This window comes from Gallinula chloropus, assembly GCF_964237585.1.
Source record: "Gallinula chloropus genome assembly, chromosome: 2".
Classification (NCBI taxonomy): Eukaryota; Metazoa; Chordata; class Aves; order Gruiformes; family Rallidae; genus Gallinula; species Gallinula chloropus.
The window spans coordinates 16,867,988-16,883,494 of NC_140086.1; the positions used below are offsets into that span (position 1 = coordinate 16,867,988).

Sequence of the window (15,507 nt, forward strand, 5' to 3'; positions counted from 1 at the left end):
GCTTTACAGTCACTAATTAATTAAGCCTCACAACACTCCTGTGAGATAGGTAAGTATTAGACATATATTAAGCTGAGACACTGAGAGTTAATGATCTTTTTCTGCATTATTCTGGCAAAATGATTGATGTTTAAGCGCCGTATGTGCATTATATGTCTGTGTGTGGGTGTGTAATATCTATGAGTGTAAAAGTATTAATTTTACTATCCCTTAACAAAGAGGTCCTACTTGAGCCTGTTGAATATAAATGCGTATTTTCATTTACCTTTTTGTTGCTGCAGCATATTGACTGATGATATCACAGTCTTCATAGGCCCTTGACTCACTTTGCTCTTCATCTGCTTGTGCATCTACTTGTACAGAGGTTAGTCAGTGGCATCTCATGAAGTTCAGCATCTTTCTAAATCTATTATTCTGTTAAAAAGAGCGCATGACTAAGACCTGACCTAAACCTGCAGTGCAAGCACAAGGCAACAACCATGCTGTTGCAATAGCCTTTGATGACAAGTCATCACGTTCAATAAAAGTAATGAGCAACAACAGTGATCTATTGCAGAGCTGATGATCAGCAGGTAATTAGCCATTATCTTCACCTCACATAAGAAGCTATTGATTATCAGAATTTTTTAATTTCTTTTTTTCCTAAAGAGAAGCAGTAGTCACTATGGTGATCTTGAATTACAAACTGATTTTAGCAGGCTCCACTTTTTGCTTCCAGAGATAAACTGAACAGGAAAGTGTGTATCTTGAAGATGCATGAATTGTGTAGAGTAGCCTGGGATGGTTTTGAGGAAAACTATAAATAGCCATTAGTATTACTTCCACTTTGAAATAGCTGAGGTGATCATACTGGGTAAAAAAAAATCCCACATAGTTTAAAAGTAGTTTCAGCATAATGAAAATAAGACTATAAATTGTGGATTGTGGAGCCCAAAGATGAATTCTGTAGCCTGCGCCTTATCCTTATCCTTATCTCTGCTTGAGAAGTCTCTTCATGCACATCAGGCTTAGTAATTCTTTTATTTTGGGAAGATCACCATTTCCAATGACGGAAAGGTAGTTCGGTCCCAATGGCTGTTCATCACTTGGCCTTTTCATTAACAGCCAACAAATGTGCTTATTATTGTGATGGCATTTTTGAGATGTGGATAATTGCCCACTTAAAGTAACACCACTGAATTCGTTTCAAGTGGGACACAAGGCAGACAGCAGATGATAACTTTCTATTGCTGACAGCATGGCCTGGATATGAACCAGTTACATGTTTTTCCTTTATCCATTCCATTAGGCCAGTCCCATTATGATGCACAATACCTGTTAATATAGGGGATTTTTTAAGGCACTTTTATTTTTTACAGCATTTATCCAGCTCATTTTCAACACTTCCTTTAAACTTGTTTTAAACTTGTCTTTTGGCGAACATCACCGCTGAGATAATTTTTGTCTCTCGTTGTGTATGTGTGTGTGTAATGGTGTGTGTGTCTGTCCAGGGGGAAGGCAACTACGACATTTCTTATGCTTGATGGAAGTACAGAACAGTAGCCACTGTTTGTGTAGTGCCCACTAATATAGATGCATGTGAATGTACAATAGGCATAATAATGTTTTTAAGTAAAACCCGTATTTTGAATGCATAATTTAGGAAGGAAAACCTTTTTTTGTTTTGTTTTGCAGATATACAGATCAGCTCTCAAAATGTCTTCTGTGTCTTCCGTGCATCTTCTAAGACAATTGCATTAGCCCGCCTGCTAGTTGACTAATAGAATTAATAATTGTAAAAAGCACTCTAAAGCCACATGCCTTATGAAGTCAATGCTGGGTATGATTTTACAAGTATGTGATCCATTTTTTCAAGTGAAATTGTTAACTGAAAACGTTCTTGGCACACAATAAAACATTGTGCAATCTGTTATTTGTCTTAGAGATAATAATTTCAGAGTGGCTATATTCTTTCTATATCTAACTTATGACTTGCTAGGGGATGGTTTCTTCAATTTAGGAGTATTGCAAATGTAGTTTTATTTACATAATATGTCTCTGAAAAATGATAGTGGTGGAATTTCAGCAACAAAAAAAAATACCATGCCTTTTCTTACCATCCCCTTGAGTGGATATCAAGCAAATAAATGACAGATGATTTTTCAAAAGCTGAAAGAAAAAGAGGGGAAAACATTTCTAAATTCAAGTTAAAAAAGTTTTTATATTTAAATCAGTGTTATCTTCTTTCTTTTCTTTCTCCAAGTGTAGAGTACTGATTGAAAAAGCTCCATTAGGCAGATAGGCTGTGTTTTGGTTTTTTTCCCCTCCATTAACACGCAGACTCACAGATACGTTAGGAGAATTTGAACCAAAGTATCTGGATCTGGAGTACTGTCTAGTTAGCCTGTATGCAGTCCAGATTTTTCTTTTCTTTGCTTTATAGGGATTTTTTTTTTCTGTCCTTTTCTCTGACTCTCTTCTGACAGTTGCCACGAAGATAGCAAAATCTCTAAACTTTCCTTATCTGCCAAAAATATCTGTAACAAAAACATTTTAAAACATTGCATTTAGTCTTGTTTAATTTGGACTTAGGTAACAGTCACGATGTTTACTTTCTCGATTTCTGATTTTTCTTCACTGAGTAGTCAGGACTCCTTTCTCTGTCCACTAACTGCCATGAATTGCATTTAAAAGAAAGTTATTTTAAAAATCATTTGGGATGTGTAACTAGAAAAAAAATACAGACTTACCCAAACACCTACCAGTGATGCTCACAAATATTTTTAACCTGTGTTAGCCAAGAGCATTCATGAAGTCCTGCAGAGAAGAGGTAATGGTAAAAGGCTGAGGACTATCTTTATACCTTCAATTATATACGGGTGCATGTTGTTTTGGTAGACCGAGTCTGTATTGTAGTAGTTCTCTTACCATGACAGGAAATCTTTTCTCTTGGTTCTGAGTGACTTCATGGTTTAGAAGTTATTGGGGGAAAAAAGAAAAATGTAAAATTCAGTATATATATACCGGTAGGTGTGGTTGACATTACAGAGAAGATGCTTGGTTCCCAAGCATGTGTGTCTTCTACAGTAAGGAATCACAGTAGGCATTTAGGAAACCATTAAGACCACACAGAGTGTCAAAATCTCTGTAACACGAGCTGGCATTCTGTGTGAAAGACGTCTCGCTGTAGCCCATGCTGCCTGTGGATCAGCTCAACCACAAAGACAACAGAGCCAGCCCAAGACACAAGTTGAACACTTCCCCTAAGAAGTTGTCTGTTTTTATCAACATAGCGTACAGTGCCCTTTCATGTGGAGCAGATGTAAATAAGAGGACGTACAGACGCCTGTTCTTTTATTTTTAACCTCTGGCCCCAGCTGTACTTCTCAAAGTACTTTTTTGAGAAGGTCATCTGTGGCTTTTAAAGGTCTGGGTGCAGCTCCAGTTGGAGCGCATCAGTGCTGCTCCCAGAATCTCCGGGCGGTCCTCCTTTTGCAGAGCAATGTGTGTCTCCAGTGCCTCCCTACGCACCCAGCCGTGGCTGGCCTGGGAGTCGGGGCTTGGGCTCGAGTCTGGAGCTCACATCTTGTGTGTGGTACTGCAGGCTGCTGCCACCGGACCACACGCAATTTGACAAAGAGAAACATCCATCATTGTATACAGTGTTGGCAAAGATAAGAGCATAGAAAAAGTTGTAGCACATATGTGTCTCCTGCCCTAGCTAGCATGTGAACACAAATGGATCCGACCAGCTGGTGATGAATATCAAATCCAGAACCATGCAGTGGAGAGTGCAGGGAAATTTCACATGTGTATTTTCTCTAAGTAGGCTGGGGAAGGTGGAGAAGATCCGTAGCGGATGAGGATAGCTTACTACTGGCATAGTCTGATTATTTGTCCTTCCATAATCTCCCCTGTTCAGCTAGCAGCTAACTCACTGGTGGCACACTCCTCCTTTCTCTCTCCTCCTTATTGCTGTCCTGTCTCAGCTTTCTTAAACGCATCTTGAAAGCGTACGTGCAGATGTAGCAATAGCGGCTACGTCTGCAAGGCGGGCTGAAGGTTCGGCTCTTTCGATCCATGTGGATTCCAGGTGTTTTCGGGGTAGATCCCAACCCGGCTGCACAGCAATGTCAAATGTCTGGATCCAGGCCTGTAAAATTTTATTGACAACGGGTCTCCTAATAAAGTTAGTTTCTCTTTGTTTGGCAAATAGAACTAATTACATGAATAATGGACTGTGGGGCCAGACTCCAGAATATCCATATAATGCTGTTTGAAGTTTATGGGCAGTAGGAGGGGGAGCTTTTGCTCTAGAGAAACTGATACCTGCTTAGGAAAAATACTTTCTCTGAAACCTGAAAGTCACTTACTCTCTTAAATCTGTTTCCTTCCTGATAACTTGTTTAAGTACTCCGAATTATGTCTTTAAGTGTATTTTTGCAGGACTACATTATAGGTAGTTGTACAGCGCATTAACAATAGACTTATTTTTTAAAAATTCTTTTAAAAGAAGCATTTGTTTAGAATTATTTCTGCCAGACCTTTATCTTCTGGAAAGATAATGGAACCTTTTAATTCACTCATTCTGATGGCAGTGGTTTTGTAGACTTCAAAGTTGTTTTTCTAGTTAAGTCTCAGTGTGAACATTTTTTCAAATGTAAAATTTTCAGTTTTCTGCATAGTCTAAAACCCCAAAATTTTCTGAAAAGTTGATGTGTTCATATAGTTCAGAATGCTTTACAAAGTGCCAGGTTTATGATCTGTTGTATATCTTGAATAATTCTATAGGGTTTTTTTCTTTTTTTTTTTTCTTTCCTTTTTTTCTTTCTTTTTCTGTGGTAGATATGGTCCGGAAAAAGAACCCCCCTCTAAGAAACGTTGCTAGTGAAGGTGAGGTACAGACCCTTGAGTCTACAGGTACTGAAAGTGAAGAGTCTGGAAGGAAAAAAGAATTTTCGGCAGAGCAGATGCAAGAAAACACTGACCAGGGTGATGCGGCAGAGTCAAATAACAAGGAGGAACTTTGCACGCATGTCCAAGAGCCATCTTCCAGCATTAAAAAGGACTTGAAAAGCTCAGTGCTGAGTGAAAAGGCTGGCTTCAATTATGAAAGCCACAATAAGGGAGGAAATGTTCCATCCTTCCCTCATGATGAGGTGACAGACAGAAATATGCTGGCTTTCTCATCTCCAGCTGTTGGGGGAATCTGTGAGCCCTTGAAGTCTCCTCAGAAATCAGATGCAGATGACACCCAAGATGTGGTCTGTACCCCGTCAGGAGATGCAGCAGAGACAAATGAGGAGCATCAGATGTCGCCAAAAGCTTCAGATGAAACAGTGCAAGTGCAAAGTGGTCAAACTGATGGCCAAGGCTCAAGCCCGGTCCCCACGGCCTCAAAAAACCCACAAGTGCCTTCAGATGGGGGTTTAAGGCTGAACAAATCTAAAGCAGATTTGTTGGTAAACGATAACCCAGATACGGCGCCTCTGTCTCCAGAGCTTCAGGACTTCAAATGCAACATCTGTGGATACGGTTACTATGGGAACGACCCCACAGATCTCATCAAACACTTCCGCAAGTACCACCTAGGACTGCACAACCGCACCAGGCAGGATGCTGAGCTCGACACTAAAATTTTGGCTCTCCACAACATGGTGCAATTCAGCCACTCCAAAGACTTCCAGAAAGTCAACCGCACTGTGCTTTCGGGGGTGCTGCAGGACATCAATTCCCAGAGACCTGTCTTATTAAATGGGACTTACGATGTGCAGGTTTGTATCTTCCCAGCCTCCCTGCTTCTGCTAACCGCCTTCTCAACTGCCAAGTCAGTTCTTTGCGAAGCCTCTCCTACCTACATCATTAACCTATTTCATATAACCTGCTTTTAAGCCTTAAGAACCGTTTTGGGCTATTTTAGCCAGGGTTTCTGCAGGTCTGCTGAGCATCCTGTACAGTGGAGGAGCACTTGGCTTTTTGACCAGTGGTATTTCTGTGTACAATTTAGTTGTGGAAATCAATAGCAAAAGATCTTATTCAGCAAGCAGGCAAATTGCTGAATTGGTAATCATATCTGAAGGATGTGCTGTCACGGAAAGAAAAGAGCAAATAATAATGAAAAATAACAACCAGATAGACAAAAGACAGCAGCTGGAAATTAAAAATGTAATCCTAAATTATCAGCTGCCGGGAGTCAAGATTTGGCTTATTGATTCTTTATTAAGATAAAATAAATGGCAAGTCTTGGCAGCTCTAGAGTTGTCTAGTGCCAGAAAAACAGGATACACAATGAGTATTTAAAACATTTCAAAAAGTAACACTAATCCATGCTGTTCTTCATGTTCGTAAGCCTGCAAGGAAAGGACTATTGCCTCAGTCATTTTCTCATCTAGTTGGAGCAGGGAAGGAATTTTTAGATAGTTGTTTTAAAAAAAAAAATCTTGTCATGAAAAAGTGGTGGATTTGAAAGCTTTTTCATGAAGTCTCTGTTACTTTCTTATCGGATAATATTTAATTAGTAAAAAACAAAATTGATGCTGCTTTAAAAAAATCCTCTCATCAATGAGCTGAGAGATGTGGTAGGATACCTCAGTGTTCTATGATATGTCCAGATTTTAAGAGAAAAGACAACCAACTAATCAAGTCTGCATACAAAACAAGTTCTAATGTTCATCCAATTTCAAGTGTATGTTTGCATACATGATGTAAGACCTGATAGTAATCACCAGACAAAGCTCCCCAGTATGTTCAAATAAAATGTAGAAGGTAGAAGATACTTAATAATGCTTGCAGAGACTGTAGCTATAGGAAAGAAATATGGAAAAACAGGCTGAGATGGCTAACATCTAACTTCAAATAAGAAGCCAAAACCAGAATACAAGTCAGGAACTTGAAGCTTTTTAAGTGATTTAAACTTTTCCTCTTTTTTCAGAAACTCTACAACTTCTTTGTGGAGCAGCAAATCAAACTCAGGTCGTTATTATGTGTAAAAGCTGCAATCTTTGAACTGCTGTCTTATTAAAAGATCACTTCACTGTCTCATGTCAGACACTCTCTCCTGTCAAACTGTGATTAGAAAGCAAATACGTGATTTAGTTAAAAGAGGTTAGAAGTGAATAATGTCAGAATGTGAAATGATGGTTTATAATTAGTACATAGTATGATGTTAATACCTGGATTTCCTGCTATAGTTTCAGTTTGCTGACTCCGGGGACAGCATCTTAGAGCAACTGATCCATGCTGTCAGGAAGACATTCAAACTGGAACAGCTCAGGCATACAGTATAGAGGAATTTGAGTTTCTAAACACACTTTCATTTCCTCCAAACAATTGTTTCGTTAGGTCCTTAGTTATTTATAGGAAAGTTTATGCTTGATTAGAATGAGCTGGACACTTTTCCTATGCAGTGCTTTCAGAAATAAAACAGATGTGTGAGCTATCTCAGTTTGAACTGATAGAAGTAGAAATAAAACAGCTGAACCTAGACTATACTTGTCTACTAAACCCTGGCAGTAAGATACTGCAGGGGAGACAAAAAGCGGTAGGAAACAGCCCATAGATAATCTACTTAAGATCAGTCTTTTCTCAGACGAAAAACATTTTCCAAAATAGAACAGACAGCCTATACAATGTTGGCAATTTATTTTAAAGAAAAAAAATTGGATCTGGAAACTTAATTTTTAAGAGTGCTAATTTTCCCTGCCCAATTTGGGAAGAGAAGATTAAATAAGCTTTTGTGCCAAATGCCATACTTCATCACTTGCACATGCACCAGATGTTGATCCAGAACATGTCAGAAGATAAGTAACTGATTAATATTTTTATGCTTTCTCCTCCCCCACTCCCGATACAGAGCAGCTTTGTGAGATTCATAAACACAGTAAAAGAACATTTGAAAAATCCCCTTTTGCACCCACACATGTTTATATTGCTACTATGTCCATTTTGGAGGGGATTTTTCTCAGGCATCTGAATAACTGGCGTCTCCTGCTGCAATGAGGGACTGCATCGATTGAGCTCTGGTTAAAATTGGTTCAGTCAAACTCCTGTGTAACACAGAGAGGGAACTGAACCTGAATAAATGGTTCATCTAAACAGTATTACTTTGTATAGGTACTTGGCTAAAGGAAAGTAATCCCTTTGTAATTAACTTGAAATAGTAGTGGACTGGGCTCAAGGTCTGATTTATTGATCCCCTTGCACTTAACAAACTGTTCTGTTGTAGCTGGGTTGGATGTTATCGATGGATTTATGGTCTCAGGCCAGGGAGCTGGGCGCAGAAGCCAGAGGATGAAGGCAACTGTCTTTGATCTGACTCATAGTGGTCAGGCAGAGACCACAGTATAGGAAGATTTGTAGTAGTGAGGGATGCTATTGAGCCCCATAGTTTGCATTCATAACAATAGCAAATAAGAAGGACTGGAAAAACGTCTGAGTGCAGAAATTTCCTATCTGCAGAGAGGTAGGGATGTTGTCCCTGTGACAGGGGCTTAGAAGAAGAAATCAAATGCATCTTTGGACTTACATCACAGAGGCAAAGTCAGTCCTAGAAAATGTACCCCGCAAAAAAATCCCCCAAAATCCCACTAAACAGAAACTGCCTCCTTCCAACTTTAAACACAAGTTTTAGGGGGTTGGTTGGTTTGGGGGTTTGGGGGGATTTGGGGTTTTTTTTTTGGGTTGGTTTTTTTTTTTTTGTCTGTTTATTTCTTTTGTGTAGGGATACGTATTTGGCTTCAATTCCAGGTACACAAATGTTGGGACAGTGTTTTGCAGTACTTAAAGAGGATTTGGCTGGGAACTGTGTAAATAATGCAAGCTTTCTGGCCCTACTACTGTGTAGGTTTTTACCTGATTTGAATTTTAAACCAGCAATATTCCTATGTCTTCTTTAAATATGTGGTTTTGTTTTGAAAATTCCCTGTCCTCTTGGTTCCCATTTTCTTCCTCATTGACTTATAACAAATTCTATAGGATTAGGTAAAATCACTGAGCTGTTTCTAGGAGATGCCTCTCTTGTCAGTATAGATTTCGGAAAGCATTTGCTAGGTCCTCTCTGAATTTGAGGACGTGTTAATCAGCTTTAGTGCTTTTATCAGAGCAATATTTGTAGTGAGTTCAATATATGAACTTTTGGTGACGCCTCTCATTGCTTTTTCTTCACATTTACTTAATTGATCAATCTCTACAGGCAGCTTTGTCATGCTGGATATTTTAGTCTATGTAAGGCTTTGCGGATGTGCCTGAAGTGGTAGGTTTTAGGCTGTTTTGAAAGACCTCACTTAAATTCAGGTGACTAAGTTAACAGCTGTGATGCTGAAAACCATTGCTTTGCTGCTGTATGATTAAGTCTCTTTCTGTGTTTGATCTGATGACTCTTTATTGTGTAAATGGAAAGCTCTGGAGACAGGCAAGTTGCTGGCAAGTAGGCAGGAGTCTTTTTTCCATCCCCATTTCTATTTTCTTTTTAATGAGTAGAGTGGGACAGCTTCAATGGAAAGATTGGAGAGTGCTTTCTTCCACATATCAGCTTATAGCTAAGGGGTAGGACATTGCCCAGCGAGAGAGAAGAAGTGGGCTTGGATCCCCTCTGACAGAGCAAGGAAAGGAGCCTACTTTTCCTGTTTCCTGAACAAGTGTTCAAGCCATTAGGCTATTGTATAAAAGGGAGCACGACCCCATTTCCTGATACATTTTAAAAGAAAACAGTGTCCCTCAAAGAAAGGACAGAAATGTCTGCATTCAGGTGAGGGTTTCAGATGGCACGTCCCAAAGGAGAAGGGTATTCATGCAGCCTTGAATAAAGACATACTGCAATGCTCAGCAGTTCTAAGGGTTGACTCCAGGCAGCTTCACATTGTGTGTGCTACCTTTGAGGTGCTTCCTGCTCAGCACAGCCCTGGTTCTGGAGTTTATTGTCACAGACCTATCTCCTCTTATGTTCAGCCATGAAGGACATTCAGTGTCCTGTCTGAAAGTACTAAAGTGTGGGTTGTTCTTTTTTTAATCTAGCCTTCTTGTTTTAATTGTGTCATAGTTTTAAATACTGGGCTGCCATATGAGATAAATGGCAAATTTCTGAAAAGCCATGGACTGATAAAAGCCATCCAGAAGTTTCTTGATTGTATTTCAATGAGCCTAGGGAGAAGAAAAAAGAATAAAAATATTACATTATCTAACAACCCTACAGACTAAAGAGAGATTGGCGGCAGATTTTTTTCTTCTATGGTTCCAGACAACCAATATTGTAAGAGTTGCCCCATACCACTCAGTCTAATCCTTTGTCGGGCATGAATTATGGGTAACAACTGTTCCAGGACTTTCATAGCAACCAAGAACACTTCTGGATGTCCAACTACCTGATTGCTCAGTATCCTAGAAAGTGGGCAGAAGTGCTTACACAATCAGAGTGTGTAATGCTCTTCCTTTTGTCTCCTTTATAAATCTGTGGTGACCCTCATGTGGCTACACAAAGTTACATGTGTTTTTTAGCATTCTGGGTTTCAGCATGTCAGGTTTGGCAGCTTTTCTGTTCTGACATGATAATTGCATGGCTAATATAAAGTCTCGACTGATAAGGATTTGGCTGAATGAGAACAAGTGGTTTTATTAGTAGTTTCTGCTTTTTGCCCTCCATGCTTGTAGTAGCAGTTTTTTGGGATATGAAGCTGTGAAGGTAAGACAAAAAATGTAGGAGGTCTCTGGGGTACAGATGTAATCAACATCCCTTCTCACATTAAGGGTTTTCAGTGGATTTGGCAAAGGGACTCTAAGCGATATGATGAGAATATGGACTGGAGGCCTAAGTGAGTACTGCATTTGCTTCTGTTTTAGTAACAAATGAAACTAAAGTTCAACTGTGTCATCAAATGGGCTTCCTGCCTTCCTTGATGCATAACTAGTTGACTGACATGAGCAAAATAAAAGTATGTATGTGAATGAGTTTAATTCTCCTCACATGCTTAGACCAGTGGATCCAAATTTCATATTGTTGGTCTTAATGGCTTTAGCTCAGTTTTCCATAGAACAAGAATTAGATCTGAATAAACTGACCAACTACTGCTGGCTTTGATATATCCTGTTCTCTTGGACTAGATTGTGCCATGCTGGATCTTGAGGGGTGTGCTAGGACAGAACTTGCATGAAAGTGTGATATTCCAGAAGACCTCTTTCATCTGTCAGCTGCATTGTGGACTCTCCCCGGGGACTTCCCTGCTTAAACTGAAGGCTGTCAATCTACCTTGGGTGTTGCACCTGTGTGTGTACATACCTATTTAAGTCTTATTTCTGGGTCACGATCAGGTTTGGAGACTGCCTTGCACACTGAGAGAGTCACACCTCATGAACACAGGAGTCAAGTCATCTCTTTTAAACCACAGACATGAAAAAGAAATGATGGCAGGTGGAGAAATGGGTGGTGGTAAAACACATACATATACATTCATATCCACATACCTGTTTCTGTGTGTATACATATATGTGCTTCTTTTTCTCATAAATATATATATGCATACAGGTACATATAAATACTATGTGAAATTTTAAATTCTATATTGACTATAACTCCCAATTAGTAATCTATATCATTACATCTAGTAGAAGTTCTTTATATATTATTTCTGTGGAAATATTAGCAAGTTTACTATTCAGAATGATATGCAGTGATTTACAGCATGTCAGCTTCTAAAGTAGGTGCCTTGGAACATTCACTTGTGCTGTGACAGAAAAGAGCTATTTTAGCTGCCTTTCAGTGAGAAGTAGTCTACCCTTGTATTAGAGTATCCAGATAGGCAGTTACTGTGGAACAACTGAAGTGATGTATATTCACAGCTTTCAAGGCAAAGTTGTTTATGTGTTAATATTCCTCATCTTTATGTCAATATCTGGTAGTATTTGGAGAGAGGTTAATGAATAAAGTTGGTGAGACTAGTAATAGTTGTGGATATATTTAAAGGTGTAAACTGCTAAACTAGTCGACAGAAATGATGAAAGCTCAAAAGTAAAGTTGCTGGGGAAAAGGAAAGTGAGTTTTCATCTGGTGTAAATCAGGGCAAGTTTGCCTCAAAGTCTGTAAGGCTGTGTGAGTTTACAGTAGCCAAGGAACTGTCTGGTAATTTTATCTGTACAGAGAGAGAATAGAAGGGATGGTGTTTCCCTTAGGTGCTGGATATTAGTCTACTAGCATTAGCTAGCAAATGGAAGTCTTGATTCTGCCTTCGTTACTTTTGTTGGTTTTGCACATCTGGTCTCCTGACTGTAATTGAAGTCTTGTTGTTGTTCTGTCACAGTCTTTGTTTAAAAATACCTTTTAAATTCTAATGTCAAAAACCGTATTGGCTTCAATAGCAACAGAATAAATGTTGAGAAGACACTCATCTTGAATGAATGTGACCCTATAGTTTGCTTTCTTCCTTTGGTAAGTACGAATAGCCCAGAATGCCAGGAGTTTGCCCCAAGTCTTTGCCTCACTTAATGCAACGTAGTTCTGTCTGCCTATAAATTAATCACAGTGCAGTAAATAGTTTTAAGAATATACTCTGAAGATTGTCCTAGTTTTACATGCGGAGAGTGAGCGAGTGAGAGGGAGCAAGTTCTCCATAGGGGAGGTTAGAGAACTGGGTGGTGTTACACAAACTTGCATGAAAGCCAGGAATCTGTTCTGGCCTGCATGACATGAAGAACTTCATAAATGTGGGATGGTTAAAATGTTCTGGATGCTATATTGCACAAAGCAAATGAATAAACAAGAGCATTAGAAAATATTTTAGGATTAGAAGATTAAGAGTAATTGGCAAAGGCAGACTGGATGGCTCAGGAGATTGGTAAGGGATCTGGAGCCTTTCACCTCCTGATTAGCCAAAGATGTAACCCAGGTAATCAAAAAAAGATTTATTAACGTTTGATGTTCCAATGCAGATGGTTGGTCTAGCTTCTAATCAGTAGTTGCAGAAGAAGCCAGAGGTCAAAGACAGCTTTAGCCTGTGCACGTTCAGCCTTGCAGTTGAATCTCTTAGATGGATATAGGCCACAAGGTTCTGCTGGTGGAATTTCCTTCATGAAACATATGATTACAGGAGCAAGCAGACTGCGTTCCCTGGTAATTTCTTTCATTTTCCCTGAGCAGTATTTGTAAACTGCTTCGGCGTAATAAAATTTAGGATTGGACTTCAAAAAGGAGGTGGGAGAACAGGGTAAGGTAGCATTTAGATCGAGGGCAGATAAAATATCAAAGACACTTTAAAAAACCCCCCTGAAAGTACCTCTCCTTGCCCAAGTCCATCTATTCCATTAAATCAGTGTTTCCGGTCTGAGTAAGTAAAGTAATATAGATATGTCTGTTGGAAACATATAGTGCAGTTGCACAGCTTTGTTGAAGTACTTGCCAGCGTGCTTTAGAAAGTACATCTTGAAATATTGTCAATTATCATGCTATCTTTTCTCCTCTTTCTGGTTATTTTTGGAAATTTGTGTGGTATGTGAGGAGATAGCTTACTTGCATGAACACATGAACTTCCATTCTTGTGCTAAATTCTGTCCCTGTCTTCCAGATCTTGATAATTTTCCCCATTAATGAATGAATTTAAGAGTTAAGAGTTTTGATTTTCAGGGATTCTTACTATGAAATATATTTCAGTTTAATCCCAGACAGACCTGACTTTAAAGAGCAGTTTTTGAAAGTGTCAGTGCAACCATCTCAAGAAGAATAATGGAGAGCCCATTGTAAGAGCCAACTTCCTCTATACAGCATAATAGTACCAACTATATCGTCATAATTGAGGTGCTGCAGGAGTAAGCCATGATCTCAAGGTACTACAAGCAAGTGGCAGCGAGGGAACAGAGTAAATTAGGTTTCCTCAGTCCAAACATGTGCCTTGTATGTTAGATTCCCTATAAAAAGAGAATTCTGAAGATCAATTTTCTTCTGTGCATATTGAGGGAACTGTTGATCTACAGGTGCACACACATTTCCAGTGCAAGCTGTACCTGGACTTGTGACTGCCACGAGTTCTGCCAGCTGCTCTTTGGATTCCACTGCTGCAATAGAATCAAAGAATTTTAGCATTACTCTTGTTTAGTTTCTTCTTCCTTATGTCTGCTTAAGAAATCAGGGCAGAGCAAGGGACTAGGTTTTGCTGGAATGAGGATGAAATAGGGGAGTAAATACAAGAAGCTATGACCTCTGATACTACACAGAGATGTGGATATTGTTTTTTATATATATATATATATATGTATGTATTTATTTCTTTTTCCCTTTTCTCCTTCTCTCTCTCCTTTATTTTTCCCTGTTCTGGGGCAGGTCAGAGAGAGCAGGAGGTTAAGGACAGTTACACACCCAGTGAAGGAGCTTAGTACCTGTACATATCAATACGATATGTGACTGAAAAATCTGAAAGTCAAGCCGAGACTTCAGCAGAGTGTGTGAATCCAAACAGTTCTGCAAATGTGTAGGCTTCTTCCGAATTTGGCTGGCTGAAAGCTGAAACAGCTTCAGTTTATGCCATCACTTCAAGTGCTCCCAACCTCCTTGCATGGAAGCCAGTTTTCTTCAGTTCTCTTTACCTGGGGACCCCCAAGGAAGCTTTGAGTAGGCTTGGTTACACATGAAAAATGGCTTCTCTGTGTAATAACATTAGGATGCCCGTCTGTTACCTTTCACGTACATGCTCTCCTAATAGGAGACATTATTTTGAATTGTGGCAGGATAATCAGGGAAATGCCAGCCCAATAATTGGTAATCCATTACAATCCAGCGCTCTAAAGATTGTGCATCCCCCCTCCATTGCAACAAGTTAACACAGGTAGTGTGAGAATACGTGGATCTATTTTATAGCCTTGTGATGCAGAGAAGGATGTATTAGCACGAGACACAAATTTGCTACGTAGGCCACCAAGCAGGATTAGCACAAGTTACAGAAATGTTGTGATTTACAGTCTATTGTATAAAATGCTAGTACTAATAATATGTTTTTCCAGTATTTGGAAATGAAGGTAATTAGCAATGAACAGCAGCTGGGGTTATTGTCACTCACAATGTCTAACTAGCATCTACAGAGTGTCTGCAAAATAGGTTTGTTATCTGTAGGCTCTGTGAATGGACAGCTGGGAGTAACGGGTGTGTTTACTCATTAGAGCCACTTAAGGTGAAGCATTTTGACCACTTTTCTGTGCATGCGCTGAACAAACATAAGTAACTAATTAAATGAGCAAAACCAGATCACCTTGCAACTTACGTAATCAGCAGTGAGCTGCTGTTATTTTCTGTTTACTGTAATTCCATCAGTGCTTTCTTTAAGCTGTCTTTCAACACCATTGAGACTTTGAACCTTGAAATAATGCTGTGGATGGAGACCTTGAGTGCCAGATAGCAGTAGATGCCCTGTTGTCAGTGGATCAGGCTCAGATAGCTTTGTCTTGCATTGTTGCTAGCCATAAAATGAATAAAATGAGATGTCCTCTGCAGTATGGAAGATCTGTTGTAGCATCCCTTCTCCAAAGAACCTCTTCAAAACCAAATTCATAACTTCA

The 15,507-nt window shown here is 39.4% G+C and overlaps 1 protein-coding gene across 1 annotated transcript in view; it reads left to right on the forward strand.

The window, feature by feature from the left end:
• Positions 1 to 1,796: 1,796 nt before the first annotated feature.
• TRPS1 (transcriptional repressor GATA binding 1) overlaps positions 1,797 to 15,507 on the forward strand; it is a gene marked incomplete at its 5' end in the record, with an annotated part of 172,684 nt that continues 158,973 nt past the window's right edge. Inside the window, 2 exons of the mRNA XM_084280091.1 lie at positions 1,797 to 1,833; positions 4,825 to 5,753. Of these exons, the coding sequence (XP_084136217.1) occupies positions 1,797 to 1,833; positions 4,825 to 5,753 (966 nt within the window). The remainder of the gene's footprint in view (positions 1,834 to 4,824; positions 5,754 to 15,507) is intronic.